General features: G+C 38.5%; 1 protein-coding gene across 1 annotated transcript in view; it reads left to right on the top strand.

Moving 5' to 3' along the window:
* Window positions 1-22,224, top strand: part of ABCB1 (ATP binding cassette subfamily B member 1) — a 99,122-nt gene extending 76,898 nt beyond the window's left edge. The window contains 11 exon segments of the mRNA XM_049776430.1: window positions 2,509-2,609; window positions 3,495-3,635; window positions 7,724-7,880; window positions 8,522-8,719; window positions 16,072-16,278; window positions 20,200-20,346; window positions 21,703-21,765; window positions 21,767-21,787; window positions 21,789-21,836; window positions 21,838-21,858; window positions 21,860-22,224. Of these exon segments, the coding sequence (XP_049632387.1) occupies window positions 2,509-2,609; window positions 3,495-3,635; window positions 7,724-7,880; window positions 8,522-8,719; window positions 16,072-16,278; window positions 20,200-20,346; window positions 21,703-21,765; window positions 21,767-21,787; window positions 21,789-21,836; window positions 21,838-21,858; window positions 21,860-21,913 (1,158 nt within the window). The 3' untranslated portion in view covers window positions 21,914-22,224.
* The last annotated feature ends 1,252 nt before the right edge of the window (window positions 22,225-23,476 follow it).

Below are 23,476 nucleotides of genomic sequence, written 5' to 3' on the forward strand. Positions count from 1 at the left end.
TCACACTTAGAATAAAATGTAACCCTTTCCCTGGCTTTTAAAACTTTGCATTACCTAGATTCAAAGGCATTTTAACACTACTTTCTCTAGTACCCATCCTGCCTCTTGCCTCATATATTCTCCTTTTAGCTCCTTAAACATACTTATCCTTTCTGTTCTTCCTGTGGCTGATACCCTTACATTATTTAGCTTTCAGAATTACTGCCTCCTCAGAGAGGCCTTTCCTAACATTTTAATTAATATATAAGACTGACGGGAGCAGGTAGGACAGTACCTTGCATACACCTGACCTAAATTCCATCCCTAGCACCTATCTGATCTTCTGAGACGATTGAGAATAATCCTTGAACACACAGACAGACAGACAGACAGACAGGCAGGCAGGCAGGCAGGCAGACAGATAAAGATAGATATATAGATATATATATAGAGAGAGAGATAAGATTTCTCAACCATAATGTTTTCTGTTCATTTATTGATTAATGACCTATCTCCCTCATGAAACATAAGCTGGGAACCAGAGCTACCTCTGCTGGTTTGTCTTAAAGGGATGAAGCAGGCCTAGGATTCTAGAGCTGGATTATGTGAGTGGCATCTGACCTGCTTCTGCCCTAACTGTATAAACCTCATCATAACCTATCACCTGTGATCCTGATTTTTTTAGAGTATTAGGGGCAGTTGAATAATTCTATAAAATAAATTATTTTTCCTTTTCAGAAATAAAATCTTATGCAAAGTTAATTGCATGTGATGATAGGAAGAGTAAGTTGTTTCTTTTGACTGTAAACATACTGTTCCTTTCTTCTTTTTTAGTACATGGTAGTTTATGAAGAAAACTCAAAGTCTTTTTATACTCCTTTACTAAGAAGTTCTTTCTCCTGGTGGTTACCAAATCTCTATTTAAAACTCTTGGAATAAGTGAGACTGTGAGAGTACAGAGTGCTAATTAAACCTTTTCCTAATTGCTTCATTGTGTGTTGAGATAAAGATAATTATGAAATGATTATAATGTTTTACTCACTCTGCAGGGCCTCTGAATCATAATTCACTCTTTCTTTGACTTTATACACATTAAAACTTTCACTTTGCCCACAATAAAAAATGTGCATAGACTTAAAAGCTGGGTTTTATATTCAAACACTCCAGAAAATATATGATTAAACATCATGTTAGACATATTTACATCCTATATCAAATTAGCTTTAAGAAAAAACTTCAGAGCACAGTTCTGAAGTCTTTCTATTTAATTTTGATAGTGCTCTTGTTTTTCTGAACACATTTGCTTTTTGTAGCTGTTTTTACTTAATTTTAATAAAAGTACTGATGATGTCTTGAAAAAAAAAACACTTTAACATCCAAATAATGAACAACACATAATACTCTCTTTAGAGAATGATGCACATGTAAAAAGCATGACTAAAATTTATAGTAAAATCTGTTTTCAGTATTCATTGTTACAATTGTTTGAATTTTCTTGTTAATTAAAAAATTCTTCCATTTGTTTTGAACTTGATCATTGAAAATGATTCTGCCAGAGATATAGCTCAGTATGAAAGTATTTACTTTGTATATATGAAGCCCTGGGTCTAGACTGGCACTGCAAAAAATTAAAAAATATTTTTTTTTGGTTTTTGAGCCATACCCAGTGACTCTCAAAGGTTACTCTAGACTATGCACTCAGGAATCACTCCTGAAAAATTTTTAACACAGAAATTGTGTCCCAGTGAGTTTAACTAGAGTTGAATTTCTCCTCCTGTTTTTTGTTCTTCTAGGATATTATGAAGTAGTATTTTTGTAATGTATAAAGAATTTTTAAAATATGTTTAAATATATTAAATCATGAACTTCTCTTACCATTATAAATAACTCTGCTAGGCATAGTTTAGTCTTTTTTGGTCTGATTCAAAGTATAGACAGTTTGTGTCAGCCTGGATGATTGACTATTGCTGGCAGTAGCGTGAGGGCCTCCTGATCACTACTTGAAGTTCCAACACCACAACAAAATGGATACAGATTTCCTGATACGCCTTTTAATAAATAACTGAGACATTCTTTCTTTTGCTAAATGATTAAAGAAGAGAAAAGGAAACCAATAGGAATATTAAAGAAAGATGTCAATTTCAGTTATCTATAGAGAGAAATTGAGGCTATGGTAACACATGCTTCTATTGGATGAATGAATAAGGTACAAAAGGGAAGAATTATTTCCCCCTATGTATACAGTGGAAATTATTTCAAGAGTTTTATTTTCTCTTTCTAGTGCTCCAAAGGTGCTCCAAGTTTTTTCACAATTTGTTTTCTTTGTTGGAAGTGCATTGCATTCAAAATAAATTTTTTTGGATAATAAAACCCCAAAGTCTTGTTAGTTTGATAAATTAGTATATTTTTCATATCAACTAATAGAACATAATAAGTATGCAACAAAAATTAATTGCCTTTTATTATATTCTAAGGAATTACCACTATTTTCCCTGGTGCCTCTTGGTGACTAACTACTCTCTGTTACAGATTGCTACTGAAGCAATAGAAAATTTCAGAACTGTTGTTTCTCTGACTCGGGAGGAAAAGTTTGAGCATACATATGCACAGAATTTGCAGGTACCATACAGGTAATAATCACTGGGAATGGGAAGGAAGAGTGAGTTTTTTTTTCAATGATCAGGTTTATTTTCTGAGAATTACTTTGGCCAGAAGATAGGGATCAAGGGGAGAAACTACTGGAAGGAAACTAATTAAATTATCTCTGGAGAGAAGTCTGAGAGAGGCAGAGATCCCTGAGGTAAAATCTGTGAGGGTGAGCCAGGTGGGAGAGGAGGCAATGAGTATTATTGAGATACCATGTTGGAATCCCTGATAGCCCTTTTGGGTAATGACCCTGTTAGTTTCTGGGAATTAGTTCTTTGAGGAATATAAAGAAGGTCTCTGTGAGACATCATGAATGCAATACTTAAGAATATCTTCCTGGGCCTGGAGAGATAGCACAGCGGCGTTTGGCTTGCAAGCAGCCGATCCAGGACCAAAGGTGGTTGGTTCGAATCCCGGTGTCTCATATGGTCCCCCGTGCCTGCCAGAGCTATTTCTGAGCAGACAGCTAGGAGTAACCCCTGCGTACCACTGGGTGTGGCCAAAAAAAAAAAAAAAAAGATTATCTTCCTTTTCTGTTTTGCCCGTCTTCATGTTCATGTTATTTAAGTGTGTGTTTTTGTTTTTGTTTTTTATCTGAACTTGACTGAAACAATCTAAGATGTGATTAATCCCCCATTGAATGTAGATACCTGCTGTTATTAATATGTAGTAAATAAGTGAAATCTGTTTGTATATTTTTAATTAACGACATTGAGTCTCATAGCTTAGACTATACATTTTACAAAGTGAGAATCGATCTTAGTTATTTTTTCTTTGCCATTTCTCCATGCCTCATGGTTACTTTTCAAAAATTACATTTTAAGTGCTGAGAAATATTAATACTAAGTTTCAAAATATCTTTTTTTCAGAAACTCTTTGAGAAAAGCACACATCTTTGGACTCACATTTGCTTTCACTCAGGCAATGATGTACTTTTCCTATGCTGGCTGTTTCCGTTTTGGTGCCTACTTGGTGGCAAGGGAAATGATGACCTTTGAAAATGTTCTGTTGTAAGTATCAGGTTAAAAATTTGATATTTCTTTTTGTATTGTTGTGGTGTTTCAATTCCTCTTTCCCTTTTCTCTCTCAAACTGAGGTTGAGAGCTCTAGAAGGACTTCACCCATTTTTGGCTTATTTGATTTTTACCCCATTTTATTTCTTTTCTTCAAACAAAACCACATAACTTGAACTATCTAGTTCCGCTTCTCAAATAGAAGGGGAAATAATGGAGGGGACCAAGTCCAAACAGTTGTATGATCACTAAGTAGTAAACTAGACACAGAGGGAACCACTCATTCTAGAAGCCCAGAAGGTGAGGGTGGGGGATATGAGATGCAAGATGGGAACAGGCTTGGAGGGAGGACAAATTTGATGATGGGAATTCCCCTGATTCAATGTTAATATGTACCTAAAATATTACTGTGAAAGATATGTAAGCCACTATGATCAAAATAAAAATTATATATGTAAAAATTAAAAAGAAGTTCTAACAAAACCAAAACAATTATGCAGCATGTTGATAAGAAACAAGATGGAATCCTTAATGTGAAGTTTTATGAAAAGACTTTGGTGATTCCAAATGTGACATTTTCCTTTTGATTTTTATTATTTTACCACTAAAGCATCCTGTTTAATTTGGGAAATCAGTAACTTCTCCCTCCCCTTTGTTGGCCCACACATTCTACTTTTCCAAATCTTTGGCTGGGAGAAGAAGTGATTTAATTTTGGGACATCCATAAAGTTTTGACTTTTTGTTGGTTTGTTTTCTTTTGTTTTTGAGCCACACCCAATGATGCTCAGGGGTTACTCCTGGCTATATGCTCAGAAATCGCTCCTGCCTTGGGGGACCATATGGATGCCAGGGGATTGAACCATGGTTCATCCTAGGTTAGTGCGTGCAAGGCAAACACCCTACCACTTGCGCCACTTCTCCGGCCTCAAGGTTTTGACTTCTTGAGAAGTCTAATCCTGATCACAGAATCTGACTGATTCTGTAAAAGCTTCTCTGAGGAGAAAGAGATACATAGTACAGGAAGTATTGTACTTGCTTTGCATATGTTTGCAGCTGCCATGACCCTGGTTTCAATCCCTAGTGCCATATAATGATCCTGTGAATACTGCCAGTGGTCACACCAGAGCACAGGGCCAAGAGTAGCACCTGAGCACTGTCAGCATGACCCAGAGAGTCCCCATTTTCCCCACCTCACTCCTCCCCTCAATTCTCTGACTAGATGGAGCATTTGCGTTCTATAAATTCTAGAAGACAACAGGATAATTTGCCTTACTTAATAATGAAAACACAATCTGTAGTTAAGAACTGGAGAATTCAGAAATGAAGATAAGGCTAGATTGGGATTGATGCTATATCATTATGAATGCAGAAAATTTTACTCTTTTTATCATATGCCTGAATGTAATAATGCATTGTGCTCAGATATGAAAATATTTTGTAATTTTTCTGAGTATCTAATTTTGTGACGGCTGTGAATTTGCCCTTTGAAAGTATTCGGTAATTAGTATTTATACAGTGCTACATTTAAACAAGGGTCATTTAGGCCTGACAATATAATTTGTATAAAATTTTATCCCTTCAAGGCATTTATTTGTACATGTGTTGGAGTTTGCTGAGGATTACTTCAATGTATTTAAATTTTCCTCTTACTATCTCAGTAGAATATCATACAATTTTATGTGTACATTATTATAAATGAGATAAAAAGCAGACATAATATTGGCTTTGGGACTTTGATTAGATAATTTTATAGTGTATCTCTTACTCCAAAGAATGGCATTGAACTGATGAAAGTTGTCAACACTTGGGTGTTTCGTGTTTGGAAAAATCAAAATTCCAAGTAAAAGGAAGGAAATGTATCCCTCTGAAGAGCAATACATTTATAAAATATCTCACAGGTTTAAATGGTAGCAAGACCCAACTTTTCCAAGTAATATATTTAGAATTAGTAAAAAAAAAAAAAAGGCAAACAAGCCTGGGGCCAGAGAGAGTAGAGGAGTAAGGAACTTGCCTTGCATGCAGCTATAACAGTGACTGTAGTTCAAATACAAGGTACCACATATGATTTCCTGAACACAGTGCCAGGAATAGCCCCTTTTGTACTGCCAGTATTTCCTTCTAAAGAACAAACCAGAAGCTAGAGAGAGAGTAAGTGGACAGGTGCTTGTTTTGAATTCATCCCACAGGGTTAGAGTCCTCATACTTCATATAGTCCCTGAGCACTGCCATAAGTGATCTTTGAGCATGGAAGCAAGAGTGAGCCTTGAGCCTTGCTTGTCATGGTCCAAAACATAAAGGAAAGAAAGGAAAATAGACAAACAAAACCCACTGTGTTCTATATTAACATGGACTTAGAAACTAGAGAATCAAAATTGATGGACTTGTGGAACTGATTCTAAGAATTTCTAAGTATTATGTCATTCCTGGTATTCACTGTTCAAGATGTCAAGTAGAGAACCAAAGATATGGCTCAAGTGGTAGAGCAGATAATTTATCTAATGAGGCCCTGAGTTCAGCGTCCAACTTTATGTGGCTCTGAGCACCACTATAAACAGCTGTTAGTGGTTCCTGACCTCTGTCAGGTATGGACTGCTGACTCTCAAGCAATGCCAGACCAATTTCTGCCAGTAAAAGCTTTAGGCCCCTGAACATCACTCCTTGTAATAGCTCCTATGAAATAAAGTAAGTAAATTAAAAGGCAACTAGATAAATGTGCCCTACATTAAGTTAAAGAAGTTTTCAAATAAGCAAAGGGTCTTTAATACAATCAACCAATTCTGAAAGGACTCTCTTACATCTTGTCTTTATTTCCATTTGAAAAAGAGCTCTTTGGGCCCGGAGAGATAGCACAGCGGTGTTTGCCCTGCAAGCAGCCGATCCAGGACCAAAGGTGATTGGTTCGAATCCCGGTGTCCCGTATGGTCCTCCGTGCCTGCCAGGAGCTATTTCTGAGCAGACAGCCAGGAGTAACCCCTGAGCAATGCCGGGTGTGGCCAAAAAAAAACAAACAAAAAAAATTAAAGAAAAAGAGCTCTTTAACAGTAACCTTAACACAATCCAGCTTGTTAGTTTCTAACAGAATGGAAGCAAACTTAGAGACATGACTATACATGTGTTAACATGGGAGCAGGCTTTATACGCTATGGAGTTTTTCCTCATCTCTAAGTTGCTTTGATTCCCGAATATTAGAGATGAAGAATGTTGATGCCACTTGGTATTGGGTTCTTTAAGGACCTCTGCTGTATAGCTCAAAGGTTCTTTTTGACATTTTTATTTGGTTGGTTGGTTGATTGAGTTTTGTTTGTTTCTGAGCCACACCAGGGGTTACTGTTGCACTCGGGTTACTCCTGGATCTGCACTCAGAAATCACTTCTGGCAGGCTCAGGATAACATTTGGGATGCTGGGCATCTAACCCGGGTCAGCTGCATGCAAGCAAATGCCCTACCCACAGCTCACAGGTTTTTTTTCTTAAGAATCTAATGCAATTTTGACATCATCATTATTCATAACTGATTGTCACAAAATTTTAGCTGCAAACATTGCACTAACCACTAAACCTCAAGAACATACAGTGATGAACAATTATTTTTCTCACATCTCTATGTGCAGCTGAAAGTTCTGCAAATCTGGTATGGACATAGCATATCTTGGTTAAGTCACTTGTGCCTGCAAACTAGTTGGATAGGGCTTACACAGCTGTCCACCTTCTGTGACTTCCCCACCAGCAGGATAGCTGAGCTATCATAGCAGAGAGAAGAAAAACAAGACTGCACGGGCCTCTGAGTCATATTCTGGGAAGTGGCAAACAGTCTCTTCCACCACATCCTGTTAGTAAGTAAAGTGACCAATGGGAGTTCAAAGTGGGGAAAATTTTTTTTCACTTTTTACATACAGAAACTGCAACATCACATTGCAGGAGGGTGCCAGATAAGGTCATTTTATAATTGGTTCGTTGCACACACATAAACTTACAAAGAAAAATGTTTATTAATTGTACTTTATTTAACTTCTGTATCTGTGTCAACTCTCCAGCATCTTGGTCATAATTCTGAGCTTGTTTTGTCTTTGTTAACCTTTGTTTCAGGGTATTCTCTGCTATTGTCTTTGGTGCCATGGCTGTGGGGCAGGTCAGTTCATTTGCTCCTGACTATGCTAAAGCCAAAATATCAGCATCTCATATCATCATGATCATTGAAAAAGTCCCTTTGATTGACAGCTATAGTACCGGAGGCCTCCAACCGGTGAGTTAGATGGTTTCTTTATGTGATCTTCTAATTGATGAAAATATTCCAAGAGGAAATTTAATTTAAAAAAGTGTTTTGGGGTGCCAGAGAGATAGCACAATGGAAAGGCGTTTGCCTTGCATTCAGAAGGACAGTGGTTCGAATCCTGGCATCCCATATGGTCCCCAGAGCCCACCAGGGGTAATTTCTGAGCATAGAGTCAGGAGTAATCCCCCCCAAAAAAAATTTAAAAAAAAGTGTTTTGGTTTACTTAAATGATTGATAAAATGATACATTAATAATATAAGTTGTGGGGCTGGAGAGATAGCACAGCGGTAGGGCATTTGCCTTGCATGTAGCTGATCCAGATGTACCTGGGTTCGATCCCCAGCATCCCATCTGGTCCCATGTGAATTCTGAGCACAGGGCCAGGAGTAATCCTCAAGTGTCACTTGTGTGGCTCAAAAACCAAAAAATAAAAATAAAAAAGCACAAACTCTTTCAGGTCTTTTAGGGTTATTAAACCCTGGCAACGATAAATGAAGTCCAATTGCAGTCAAGTTTACTATGTTCTGACACCAAGTGACAAAGGGTGTTATGTACAATAAGTTTTTAAAGATTGCAGCAGTCAAAATTCATTGTTTCTGTACTGGTCTTAGAAAACATTGGAAGGAAATGTGACATTCAATGAAGTTGTATTCAACTATCCCACTCGACCAGACATCCCTGTGCTACAGGGACTTAACCTCCAGGTGAAGAAGGGTCAGACACTCGCTCTGGTGGGCAGCAGTGGCTGTGGGAAGAGCACGGTGGTCCAACTCCTGGAACGATTCTACGACCCTCTATCCGGAAAAGTGGTGAGCACACTTTCACATACAGCTCATTTCAGATCATCTGAATGCCTTGATATATTTCATTTTGAAAAGGAAGCCACAGTTATTCAACCTTTTGCTTAACCTTTAAGCAGCGGTAGATGGTATGTAGTTAGAAGCACTGTCAGAGTTCCTACAAAACATGCTTAGTCATCTGTTAAACCCCTCTCTCAACATGCCCTCTAATCGTCCTTTCTGAAAAACTTTGTAACCTCCATTTCCGTTCTTTTAAAGCTTCCAATTTACACATAATATCCAGCAAAAATTGCCATAGCCAAAAAGGAGAAGGAATATTGAGACAGATGAGTGGGAGCCAAAGATGGAAACATGGGGTGGGTGGTTTGAAGGAGAATTTTAGAACTATGGTGTATCCTACACAGATATTAGTTTAGATGATTCATGGAATATTATAATGCAAGGGTACCTTAATAAAAATAATTTTAAGGAAAAGATAATCAGCAATGACAAATTCTCTAATGAACTAGAGTGAAAGTTAAAACAAAAAAGATGTTAGGATTATGACTTACACAAATAACAAGATCTCCAGCTACAGAGGTGGGATATCATCACCCACAACTGAGTGGAAAGTTTCCTAGCACCATAAAAAGACCTTGGGGTGTGCAAATGAGTGAGCATAGAGCCAGTAGTTATTCCCATGGCAGTATGCTTCAAGGGCGGAGAAACCCTGTATCTCTTAGGCCAAGGGAATTACTGTGCCTATGCCAAAAAAAAAAAAAAGGGCAGGAGAAAGAGGGTGGGGGAGATATAGAGAAGGGATGGAGGAGGGGATAGAGGAGGAGGAGGAAAATACAACCCCCCCTTTTTTTTTTAAGAAGTTGCTAGTCTGGTTTTTTTTTTCCCTTTTCTTTTCTTTTTTCTCTTTTTCTTTTTCCATAGCTGATGGTTTTGGTTTTTGGCTTATTCTGTGCTTATTCTTTTTGTAATCCTGTTGATACTCCCTTATTGGTTTTTGTTTCTGATTTGTCTTGTTTTACTACCTTTTTCTTTTTTTTCTCTTTCTTCTTCTAAATGGATATTTATAACACCTAGACAGACTCCTCCTAGTTTTTCTCTTTTTTTTTTTGTTTGCCTTTTTTTTCTTTTTTCTTTTTTCCTTCTTCTCCCAGATGGTACCAAGGCCAGACAGTCAAATGTTCATTTGGTGGAAATAAAATCTGATCAAACATGAATACCAAATTCAAAGTCAACGACAACAGAATTGATTCCCAATCTACAAGCTGTACAAGGGGGGAACAGTTGCACTAGCATTATGGGAATAAAGGAGGGAGATGTGGGATGCATGCTGGGAACAGGAGTGGAGGGAGGACAACACTGGTGGCAGGAATGCCCCTCACTCATTATCACTATGTGCCTCAAACACAGATACTCCTTGATTAACGACCAAGTTCCATTTCAAAGACTTAGTCATTAAGCGAATTGGTCGTTAAGCGAGGACCTGCATGTACTGTATACAGTAGTACAGTGTATGCATTGTACTTGACAATAGAGTATTCTGAATCAGTAAAAAAATTTTTCACTTGTTTTAATTTGCATAGGTTGTGTAATTTGCACACAGTACTGCAATGTATTACAGAACATAAATTTAGTAAAGTAGGTACATTAAAGCACCAAAAACTACAGTACTGTACTGTAGAGTGTACAAGATGGAAAAGAACATTTAAAATAAAATAACAGTGAAGAGATGGTCATAAGTGCAAATGGTCGCTCAACAGGTAGGTCATTAAGCGAGGAGTATCTATATTACTGTGAGAGAATGTCATTCACTTTGACCACAATAAAAATTAAAAGAAAGATGTTAGGATTTGGCCATTAATAGGCTGCTTCTGACCTTTTTAAGTTTTCTCAGTGAAGTATGGCAACTATGGATACTAGAAAACAGTTCAGCATAAAAGAGATATGATGGAATGGAATGGAAAGGCAATGGAAGCTTAAGAAGTGGAGAAGATCACAGGCTAAGCACTGTACTGTTGAAAGAGGAGGCGTAGTTAGAGGAAAAGTGTCAAGAATCATGAGTATTTCTAGAGCTAAGGGTAGGATGAAACTATTAATGAAGAAGGGTCATTGGAACACTTTCTAAGGAGCACAAATTGATCAGTTAATTTGGAAAGTGGATAAAGAATTTAGAAAGTTTATACTCTTTAGCCTCCATCCAATCTAGTCATTAAAAAAAACTAAAAAAAAAATCATTTATGGAGGGAGTGGACAGTTCTGTAAGCTTAATGACAGAGTTCTCATTGCACAATAGCTCTTTTAAGCAAATATACTTGTTCAAAGAGGAAGAGTTTGGGATATTTTTAATAGGACAAAGTTTAATTTTTCAAACATGGATCAGTTCTTGCTTTTTTTCTTTCAATTTGCCATATTTTTTAAAAAAATTAAACTCCTGGGGCCAGCAAGGTGGTGCTAGAGGTAAGGTATCTGCCTTGCAAGCGCTAGCCAAAAAGGACTGTGGTTCGATCCCCCGGTGTCCCAAATGGTCCCCCCAAGCCAGCGGCAATTTCTGAGCACTTAGCCAGGAGTAACCCCTGAGCATCAAACAGGTGTGGCCCGAAAAAACAAAAAAAAAAATTAAATTCTTTAATTATTAAATCACCATGAGATACACAGTTACAAAGTTGTTTATAATTGAGTTTCAGTCATATAGGGTACAACATCACCTTTCACCAGTGCATATTTCCTGCCACATGACCCTACTTATCCTCTCTCCCTTCCTTACCCCTGTCTACCTCTGAGGCAGACATTTTTCTTCTTTCTCTCGCAGACATGTTTCTCTCACTCACATGCTCTCTCTCTCCCCCTTTTCCTTTCTCCTCTCTCTCTCTCTTTCACTTTTCCTCTCCCTTTCTCTCCCTCACCCTTCCCACCCCAATCCTCATACACTCCCCCCCCCCCCCCCCCCGTTTCTACAAGATCATCCAGGAAGTCAGGTGACTCCTAGAAATTGAGGTTAAAAACTGAAAGTAAATACTACAGATATTCAAATGACAGCACTGCAGCTGGGATCTTCTGGTCAGGAAATTGCAGAATATTAAACCAGTGTCACCAGCACTTCAGATCTGAAAGCACAGGATCAGCGTCTTCTGTTGCAAAAACTTCCATCTTTTGAAACACATAAGCTCACTTACTATTGGTTCTAATAGAGAACTGGCCTTTGCTTCCCCAATTTTGCACAGTACTCCTCACTGGTAGATCATCAATTAATTTCCGACCCAGAATGGAGTCTTGAAAATAATCTTTAACCATCCAGGCAATTGATGGAGTGGAGAAGCCAACACAAAGATTATGGAAATGAATGCTGAATGCACAGAACACTAACCAGCTCAAGACAATACTCATAGTGCACTGAAAACAAAGTGTCCTCAGCTATTGCAGGAATAGGATCTTCCCTCTTACGAATTTTCTCTAGAGATTTGAAATGCTATGTGGTACACAGCAGCCAGCATCTATTGGAAGTGTTCCTAATAAATATTCATAAATGTGCAAAGCTTTATGAATACCAATGAGTAATCCTTAATAAACCCATTCTGACAGCACCACAGGTTGAGAGCCACTAACCAGACAAAGGATTGGAAAATGAAGCTATAAATTATACAGAGCAAAGATTTCAAGTTTCATGTAATCTGAAGGTTCTACTTGTTTTGGAAGTTTGCTTAAAGCACATTAATTCATGAGTACAAAATTGGGCACAAATTGAATAATTTAGGTACAAAATTGAAAAAAAAAATCACAGCTAACTATTGAATCCCTAAAGACTCTGGCCCTTTACTCTTTTGGGTAGGTTAGCACCAAAGGTTGCACAAACTTCCTGATTACATCTGTCTGAATCACTCCCATTAAACACCATTTAACTTCTAGCATGTACTGCAATTGAGTGTCTTTGAAAATTAACTTTGTAAGGTCACTGTGAAATCATCTTTGATTCAAGTCTTTCCTTTCTCCCCTGTCCAGTTCTATCTCATACATCATCATGAGAATCCTCCATCTCCATCCCAATGCTGTCTATGTCTAAGCCTAGGATACCTTGAGAGCATTCCTCCTGGCAGCTAGCTAGGTAGTGGGGGTGAGGAGAGAGAGAAGAAAATTTATGTCTCATTTGAGACAGTTGTGTGATCAAAACCCAATATAATTTGAGGGGGTAGATCCAGACCAATTTTTCCTAGTTACAGTTTGCCTTTACACAAATTACTTAATGTCGCTCCTTTCTTTATATGTAAAATGGGGATTTCTACACCCTCCAACTAACAAACTATTCTAAAACAACAAGAATGAATGCCTTCTTTAGGACCTATAAGTAATATGTTTATTATTTGAGGGGGAAGCCATACCTTTCAGAATTTATTCCTAGAATTTGAGCTTAAGGTATCACTTCTGTTGGTTCTCAGAGACCATATACAGTATCAGGTGGCAAACCAAGGTCAGCCAAGGCAAGGCAGGTATCTATATTATTTTTCTAGCCCCAAAATTCATAATTTTATCTGTAAGGTGTTTTAGAGTAAGCACCTATGACATAAAATAATTACATATATATCACATTTGATTATTTGGGCTAATGAAAAATAATTTTTCATTTAGCTAATGAAAAAGCTAAAAAAAAACCATTATACCAATTGTTTCAATGTGGCCTTAAATTACTCTTACAATGCATATACTTAATACGATATTTTGATTTGATGAGTTTCTTTTGAACAGTTTTTTTTTGTTTGTTTGTTGGTTTTGGTTTTGGGGTCACATCCAGCAGCGCTCGGGGGTTACTCCTGGCTCTCCACTCAGAAATCGCCCCTGGAAGGCATGGGGGAACCATATGAGGTACTGGGATTCAAACCCCCGTCCTTCTGCATGAAAGGCAAACTCCTTACCTCCATGCTATCTCTCCAGCCCCGTTTTGAACAGTTTTTACTGACTTCCCAAAGTTCTGTGTTCTCCCTCAGACTACAACCCAGATCTAAACAAAGAAGTTCTATTTAAATTCTTTTTATAGTTGGAGCTTCTAACTCTGTTTTCCCTAAAGAGAGGATTCATCAGTCACTGTGCTGTCTGGTACATGGTGCCTGACCCAAGCACGTTTCCTGCCTCTCCCATCTTGAGATGTAAACTTTCCTACTTTCAAGCTGGGTTGCTTATAAGGGCTCACTCTGCCTTCGGAGAAACCTGAACTCTCTCTTGAGTACACTACTCATTTGTCTCTCTTGCTTTCTCCCCACACACACCCCCCACAGTCCCTCCCTCCCTTTCTTCTGTGCCTCCAAATAAAATCTGTTTTTACTTAAAAAAAATAGATTCTTCAGCTAAATTAGGTTTTAAGTAGTTTTAAGTAGTTCAAGTGTCTCCTGTAGAATGAGGAGGTTGAATTCAGTGTGGAAGAACAGCTCATTAAGCCTTGCTGGCATCCTTCAAATTTTTCTGATTATCTTAGGCAATGTCTCACTAAATTTTTTCTTGCACAGAGTTGCATCAATGAGATCTATTGTTTTGCCACATCTTTCCATTTTTATCCCCCTGCCTGTCTCTACCTGCTGCTTTCTAACTTCACTTAACACTATTGAGAAGCCTGTGGCACAGATGCTGGATTAGTTTCCATGGCAACGTGCTTGCTACTAGGAAAGTCTTGAATGAGTTTCCCATTCCTCAGCTTGCCAGCTCCATAAACTGAAGCATCCCTACAGCAAAGATTGCATCTAGCTCTAGCCACCACGCAGCCACATCACACAGGATACAGAGTGTAGATGGCTCTGTCTAAACTTGTCACTAATGAGGAAAATCCAAAACCAAATAATCTATGGAGGGAGTGGACAGCTCTGTTTCTAGAATGACAGAGTTTCCTTTGTATGGTAGATCTTTTGGGCAAACATACTTCCTTAACAAAAGGATTTTTTTTCCAGCCAGGGATGCACTCCCCTAACTTTTACAAGATCATTAAGGAAGTCAAGGGGTTCAAAAAAGCACTCTCCATGTTTTCCTGTTTCTTGGACTCAGCCTCACAGTATTACAGCCCATCCTTTGAGGCAACCTGTGCATCCCTGCTAGTTCTAAGTATGTGACCCCCCCAGAGCGAGTGACTATTATCAGCCCTTGAGCACAAACTGCTAGCACTGGACTAAGCAGGGGCCATTCATGATCTCACTGAATCTGTACTTCTATGAACATAGGACTTGTCATCTTTCTTGTTTTACCCACAAGAAGACCAAGAAGTAGACATATTTTCCGGAGGTCAACAACTCTATGGAGATTCAGTAGCCATCCTCCCACTCTTACTTCCGTTCCATTTCATGGCTACAGCTGATTCTTCAAACACCCCATTCTAACTCAAATCAGGTCCCAACATTTCAGATGATCCGAGTAGTTACTACCACTCTAATTTGAGCTGCTCTTTCTTTGGAAAACTGACAACCAAGAATAAGATGCCAAGATCTAATCCTGTATCATATCAGTTTTCTGCGAGTGCAGAACTAAATTATCAAAGTCTAGTGCAGGGGTCCTCAAACTTTTTAAACAGGGGGCCAGTTCACTGTCCCTCAGACCACTGGAGGGTCTGACTACAGTAAAAACAAAACTTAGGAACAAATTCTTATGCACACTGCATAGATCTTATTTTGCAATGAAGAAACAAAACAGACACAAATACAATATGTGGCCCGTGGGCCATAGTTTGAGGACCACTGGTAGTGGCTTAAAATAACATAAATGTATTATCCTTCCAAGTTCTAGAGAGCAGATGCCTAAAATGGGTTTTACCAGAGCTGTATAACAGATAGCAGAGCTATATTCTTTTCAGCAGCTCTGAAGGTACTTCCTTTTCTTGTCTTATTTAGTTTCTGACTCTCCTCTCTCAAAGCCAGAATTGTGTTAAAGATTTTATCATTTTGTACTTACACTATTCTCTCTCCAACCTCTTTCTTAACCACATTAAAAAAAAAACCCTTGTAATACGCCTTATCCACTTACAAACCTTATTTTGAAATCAACACATTGGCAACCTCAATTCCATCTGCAACCTTATTGATTCCACTTTGCATAATTTATTTACCAGTGTCATCGTTGAGAGCATGGATGTCTTGGCTATGCTCTATTGGTAGTTGGCCGAGCAATATTCCACCTCCTAGATTATAGCATTTATCAGAAAACCAGAGATAAAATACTGAAAGCATAACTGCTCTTCAAGCACATCATTCAAATCTTACTCAATTCATGTTGAGAACTTAAACTACATGAGTTCCACAGTAGCTTGGTAATTTTCATACATGTACTATGATATATAAGTTCTGCTATATTTAAAGTGTGGTGGTTCCGAAGTTGATCTGTGAGTTCTTGTTTTTCAGCTAATTGATGGTGAGGAAATAAAAAACTTGAATGTCCAATGGCTCCGAGCACATCTGGGCATCGTGTCCCAGGAGCCCATCCTGTTTGACTGCAGCATTGCTGAGAACATTGCCTATGGTGACAACAGCCGGATCGTGTCACAGGAAGAGATTGAGCAGGCAGCCAAAGAGGCCAACATCCATCCTTTCATTGAAACGCTACCTAATGTAAGTCTCTCTTCACCATAGATGCCCAATGGTAACCTCCCTGGTCTGCTTTGATTTCTGAAGGGTTAGTTTCCTAAAAATGAAGAGAAATGCATACCGGAAATACACCCCCTCTCCTTACACAAACAATTGGTTTCCTTTCCTATTCCTATTTGATATTATCTGATGTCCTCTCTCTATAAGCTAGCTTATGACTGAGCAGGTCTGGCAGTCTTTCCCTCTAAGTATAGGGCTACATGCAGGGCTGGCAAAAGCAGGTTGACCAGCTCTTTCTGTTTTTCCTAATGACTGTCCTCAAAGCCTCAAACCTCCTTCTGAAGAGTGAGGAAGACAATGGGTTCACTGGTGGTTGTTAGAGCCTGCTCTAAATTCTATTTACAGAATCAATTGTTGAAACCATCTCATTGTTCTCTGGGCTATGATCCCATAAATATCCTCTGAATTTTTTCCTGGGAATTTCGATCAGCAGAACTACTTGCTTTCTTTTAAGTGTTTTATTTTTTGTCTGGGTTTTTTTTTTTTTTTTTTAATCTGTTTTTGCACTGTACTTCTGAGAATGAAGTTGGGGCCCTGATACATGCTGGGCAAGTGTTTCTAACCACTGAACTACAATCTCTGGGTACACTTATTTTTGGGGGGGGATACCTTAGTAAAATTTTATTTGCCTGTCTCAAATACAGGCTGGGGGTGGGGGAGGGGGCATTGGTGGTCGAATGTTGCACTGGTGAAGGGGGAGTATTCTGTTTATGACTGAAACCCAACTACAATCATGCTTGTAATCATGGTGCTTAAAATAAAGATTTTATATATTTAAAAAACATTTTTAATTTAGGAACCTCCTTTTAAAAAGGTGTTCATAATAGAGTTTCAGCCATACAATGTTCCAACACGTCCCACCAACAGTGTCACCTTCCACCAAGGGGTTCCTTCGCATACCTCAGATGCCTCTTTGAAAGGCACATTTTTAAAATAAATTCTTTACTTACACTTTACTTTACACTTCTTTACTTTACACTGTGAGATATACAGTTACAAAGTTATTCATGATTGAATTTCAGTCATACAAAGTCCAACACCCATGCCTTTTCCAGTGCATATTTCCTGCCACCAGTTTCCCTCCCACCTCCCTGTCCTCCCTTCTGCTTGCTTTTTGGCAGACATTCTCTCTCTCTCTCTCTCTCTCTCTCTTTCTCTCTCTCTGTCTCTCTTTATCTATCTCTCATTTTTCCTTTTTTTCCTTTTCAGCACCCAGTTCTTGTCCACAGTGATAATTTCCAACTACCACTGTCATAGTGATCCCTTTGCTTATTGTGATAAGCTTTCTGTTGGACTGGTCCTCCTGGCCCTCATCTCTATTTTCTTTGTATATTATCATGATACTATCTTTTTGTTGTTGTTGTTTGTTTTTGCTTTTGGGTCACACCTGGCAGTGCTCAGGAGTTACTCCTGGCTCTATGCTCAGAAATCGCTCCTTGCAGGCTCGGGGACCATATGGGATGCCAGGATTCGAGCCAATGTCCTTCTGCATGCAAGGCAAATGCCTTACCATTGTGCTATCACTCTGGTCCCAATACTATCTTTTTTAATATCCCGCAAATACGTGTGATTATCCTATGCCTATCCCTCCCTGACTCATTTCACTCTTCATGTCCATCACCCTTATATAAGGAAATTTCAATTCTTCTTTTCCACTCATCTGTTCTCGGCCACTTAGATCATTTCCAGATTCTGTCTATTGTGAATAGTTCTGCGATGAATATAGTAATGAAAATGTCTTTTTTGCTTTGTGTTTTTGGGTCCACAGGTATATTTCTAGTAGCAGTATTACTACGCCCTGGACCCTCTCTTTAAGACTTTTACTCATGCACAAGTGTACATTGACTTTGCAAGCCCCATTATTACTTTTATGCTCTTTGTTGAAAGTTCACCCTAAAAAAAGTAGATCTCAATAGCTTCAAGCCAAGGGGAGGCAATCTCCTCATAATAAGGAAAGAAGGCAAAACCAGGTAAACCCTAACCCTTTCCCAAGACTTTCTTTCCTTTATATTTTTCTTCAAACAACTGCCACTGCATATAGGCCTCAGGAAGACATTAGCTTCCCTCCTTTAAACTCTTAACCTTCTAGGGCCTATCCCAAGACTAGATTTTCAGATATCTTCCTTCTCTATGATTTGCAGATTATGGGCAGAAATGGGCACATCAGCCTCCTCTGGCAACTTTGTGGAAATTCCTGTTTCCATGCCCTTTCTCAACCTGTTAAGTATGAGGCTTTGGAAGTAGAATCCAGCAACTTGTGTGTTAATAGCTTTGGTGACACTGGTGCAGGCTGTATTGTGAGACCTGCTGCACTAAAGGTTCATTTCACAAAGGCAAACACAGAGTAATGATTAGCCAGCTTATCCAGTTGGCCTTGTCCATCTATCATTGGTCCAGCCTAGGCAGCTGACCCTTCTACTTATTAATCTAATCCATTAATAGAGATAATATTTAATAATAATATCAACATGTCTTTATATTACTTATACTTATATATTAATATCATATATATACTAATATCTATATTAATAGAAATAATAATCTATTAATTTAATATATCAATAGAGACCCTGGTCTCTATTAAACAGTAGAAGAATCTGCATCTGCACTGTAGATTTTCTCCAGTTTCTAGACAAGGAAAGAAATGGCAAAATCCCTTAAGTTCTGGTTCCTGACCAAAGATTCATTTCTTCTTATGGTTCATACTATGCTTTACCTGACTTGGCAGATGGCTGGTCCATCTTCACTGGCATCAGTATGTCTCCATAAATCCTGGTGGCCTTGCTGCATGGACATACTTCTCTGTACCTGCTTTCCAAGTGGTGTTATTCTTAGATGTCACTCTGGGCTTCAGCATCTGCTGGAACATTTCCAAGGGTTCATCATTCCAATTTCAGGTGGACAGCTCAGATGCTACAGAGTTAGGGGATCCAAATATATCAATAAAAATAGTTCCTTTACAGAATATAAATTTGATAGTTTAAACTCCAGGTGTCATGATCTGAATCCAGAGTTTAAATAAAATTTTATTCAGGCCAGGACCAAACAATAAGCTAGTATTGTTTTCTTGGGATGTATGTGCAGTCACTTCCCATCTTTCCCTCTCCCCCAAATAACCTGTCCCTGTCACCATTACAAGTAACATTGTATAAAGAACTTTGAAAAATTTCATAAAAAATTGTTTAAATTGCATCTTTTTTAGTTACATATCAACATAGAAATTCTTAGCAGTCATTAAAATGGTTTGCTTTAGAGGTAGTTTTTAAAGAAAAACAAAAGAAAAACGAAAACATCCATAGGCGTGCAACCCAAGAATGTCTTCCCTTTTTCACATTAAAATAATGCAGAGGGCGTCACCTGCTGGTTGTAAATAAAATGCACTTCAGTCCTATTTTGCTTGGTCTGTTCAAGTTTGATTTCCTTCCTCTTACCAGTCTTTGTCTTGAATATTATGAAACCAGAAGATGGGAAGAGGCTAACATTGCAACTGTGTTTTCCCTGATGAAAATGTTACCATATGTGTAAAATAATTTTCTGGTGTCTATTTGAAGGAGATGATTTAAATCTTTCATGAAAACTAGTGGGTTAATTGTTTCTCTATGACCAAATCTTAGGTTCTATGTTAATGTTTTTAATATTTTACTGAAAATATTGTGATTTATAATGGTTTTTTTTTTTTGGTTTGGGGCCACACTCAGTGACACTCATGGATTACTCCTGGCTATGCGCTCAGAAATCACTCCTGGCTTGGGGGACCATACAGGATGCCAGGGCATGGAACCGTGGTCCATCCTACGCTAGTGCGGGCAAGGCAGATACCTTACTGCTGTGCCACACCGCTCCAGCCCCTGACTATACTTTTCATAATAACAAATCTCTTTATAGAAATACAACACCCGAGTGGGAGACAAGGGCACTCAGCTCTCTGGAGGCCAGAAACAGCGCATCGCCATAGCACGTGCACTAGTTCGACACCCTCACATTTTGCTTTTGGATGAAGCAACGTCTGCTCTGGATACTGAAAGTGAAAAGGTAAATTTTGGAATAATCAATTTTATTGAAGGGTAGAGTCCTCAAGTGGTCCTGGGAGTTACATACTAACTGTGATATTCAGCTAACTCTTCAGAGTTTCTTTCAACAAATGCTTGAGTCCTGCAGTGCTATGGACAGCTGAGTCACCCCAGATGTATTTAGTGGTTGTCAGGACCATATCTGGTGGTGTTGGTTTTCAGGACCATACCTGGTGGTGTTGGTTTTCAGGGCCATATCTGGTGGTGTTTGGAAGAGATGGGGGTCAGGAATGTCTAGCTTGGAAGCCATGTGGTGCCAGGATTGAACATACATGCCTTGCATCGCTCTAACTCCTGGACTGGTTACCAGCCTGGGAAAAGTAAAATTTAATTCAACTTATTCATACTTGGAATAAGGTAGTGACTGGGGAATGACAGGGGCATAGATCAGGAGACACAAGCTAGTAATGTAGAAGGGTGCTTTATGTATATCTCCAAACCACAGAGCCAACAATACCATAAGCAGGAGACCAAAGCCAGAAGAACTAAACTTTAAAATGTGCCTGTAAAGAAAGCAGGTTGGTGGGTATGGGATGGGAGTGATGGGAAAGAAACCTAAAGACTTGGTAATGGGATTGATGTTGGAACATTGTATATCTGAAGCTCAACTATAAATACTTTGTAAACCACAATGTCTTAATAAAAAAAATATTTATAACAGTTTGCAATCACACACATTTAAATTTACTCATCAACCCTCCATGATAGAGAACAAAATTTAGACAGGCAACTTGATTGTAACATGTCAACTTTCAAGGGAATTTAAACACATTCTGTAGCCATTATTCAAGAGAGCTAAGATGAAACAATGAAAGTGAGTCTTTCGGCAATTATGCTCTCCCAAATGGCTCTGAATCTCTTTGTTTTAGACCCAATAAGCTGCTCTTAGGAGGTGTAAATTTATCATTTTCACTACAGCTTCTATAGGTAGTCTTTGAAAAAAAAAATGGAGAGCAGCACAGTGTTAAAATATGGCGAATTTTAAGCTAATCAATAATTATGTTCTGTTCAACAAATGGTTCAGTGGTAAGTACCTACAAGGAAAATTGAGATGTTCCCTATCTTTAAAATGCTAGTAATTCAGGATGATCTTTGGTCTATGTCATATTTTTTTGAATTTGGTAGTAACCTTGGACTAAGAACTCGATAGATGTAGGCTGGGCACATGGGAAATTTAAATGGTTTGCTGAACCATATTTATTGTTATAAAATCTACTTTTCCCCCACATTATTGTAAAGATCATGTTTGCGAGATCATGAGGAAGAATTTGAGAGAATGGGATATTTTATTCAGAATTAATTTTTTATTACTGAACAGATCGTTCAGGAAGCCCTGGACAAGGCCAGAGAAGGGCGTACCTGCATTGTGATCGCTCACCGCCCTGTCCACCATCCAGAATGCAGGACCTCATCGTGGTGTTCCAGAACGGTAGGATCAAGGAGCACGGCACCACACCAACAGCTGCTGGCACAGAAAAGGCATCTACTATTCCATGGTCAGTGTTCAGGCTGGAGCAAAGCGCTTATGAACTGTGGCCTCATGAGCTCTTCAACATTTTTTAATACTACTGCTAAAATATGGCATTTAATTAAAGTGAAAATAAGAAAGTGCTTGCTGGAAAAACTATGTAGTTATCTGTTTAACCTTTCCTTCCATATTGAAGGTCACCAATTTCAGAGTCTGCAAGAACTTCATAATTAATGAAACAGAAAGAAATGTCAAGTAGTGTAAAATAATGCTTTTCATTGCATTATAAAATTTACAGAATAATTCAGAGTAGATTTTGTTAATAAAAATGTAATTTTTTGTTTATATATTTGTATTTTATAAAGTATCTTGCTAAAAAGATGATAGAAGTGGCAAAAGAAATATATGTTTGCAATAAAGTGCCTAGATAAGAGTAACTTTTTTTATACAACTCAAGTTACCTTGCTAGACCTGTAAATAAATCCACTTTCCCAATTGGAATGTTGTTTATCATTTCTTAACTGTGGTGCTGCTGATTATTTCATGTTCATGATATGATGGTTCTCAAACAAAAATAATGCAAAGTTTAGGAGTGGGACAGAATATATGTACCATGCTTTCTAGCATATAAGACAACTTTTTAACCCATGAGAAACTTCTTAAAAATCAGGGGTCATCTTATACGCCCAGTATATACGACATGCTGAAACTTCAGGGACAAGTGATCTGCCCCCCCCCCCCCTTTACTGCTGCATCCCATCCAGCTGCCAGGGATTATCACTCAGTCCTCTGCTTGTCCTGATAATCTTTCAGGGTACACAGAGGAGCTGAGTTACCAAGCACTGCATCCCATTCAGCCACTGGTGTCATCGCTAGTGTCTGGCTTTCTGGTGCTCAGTCCTCTGTTCAGCTTTTATGGGACACAGAGGAGGCGCTCTGTTTTCCTCTAGCAGTCCTATTAATCACTGCACCTCAGCCAGCTCCTCTTGGAGGAGCCCCCTCCAATGTATATCACAATTTAAAAATCACAGTCACTCACTACAAATGACAAATGTAAAATGATTGTTGGCACTCCAAAGTCCTAGCTTTATTAATATATACTGTTAACCTTGAAGGGTCTCTTTTTCGCTTACGCTTCTAAATTTCCATTTGGTATGGTAGTCTTCCTTGGTGTGGTAGTACCTTTCCAAGAGGTAGTCTTATATCAGCGAATATAGCCTAAACCCTATATATAAACAGGAAAAGTAGGGGGTCGTGTTATATGCTGGAAAATATGGTAATTATAAAGTTTATACTGTAATGTACATTAAATACTTTGTCCTCTTATTGCTCTTATAAAGGACTTAAATGGGATTTTGTACTTTAAAAAACACTTTAAAAGCACACTTAAGGGGCAGAGCAATAGCACAGATAGCACAGTGGGTAGGTGTGTTGCTCTGGCGCCTTATTTATCTATCTTGTTTTTTTTATTTTTGTGTCACACCTGGCAGTGCTCAGGGGTTACTCCTGGCTCTATGCTCAAATATCACTCCTGGCAAGCTCAGGGGACCATATGAGATGCTGGGATTCAAACCACCATCCTTCTGCATGCAAAGCAAATGCCCTACCTTCTTGCTATCTCCTC

The sequence above is a fragment of the Suncus etruscus genome, chromosome 1 (assembly GCF_024139225.1).
Source record: "Suncus etruscus isolate mSunEtr1 chromosome 1, mSunEtr1.pri.cur, whole genome shotgun sequence".
In the NCBI taxonomy this organism is placed as follows: Eukaryota; Metazoa; Chordata; class Mammalia; order Eulipotyphla; family Soricidae; genus Suncus; species Suncus etruscus.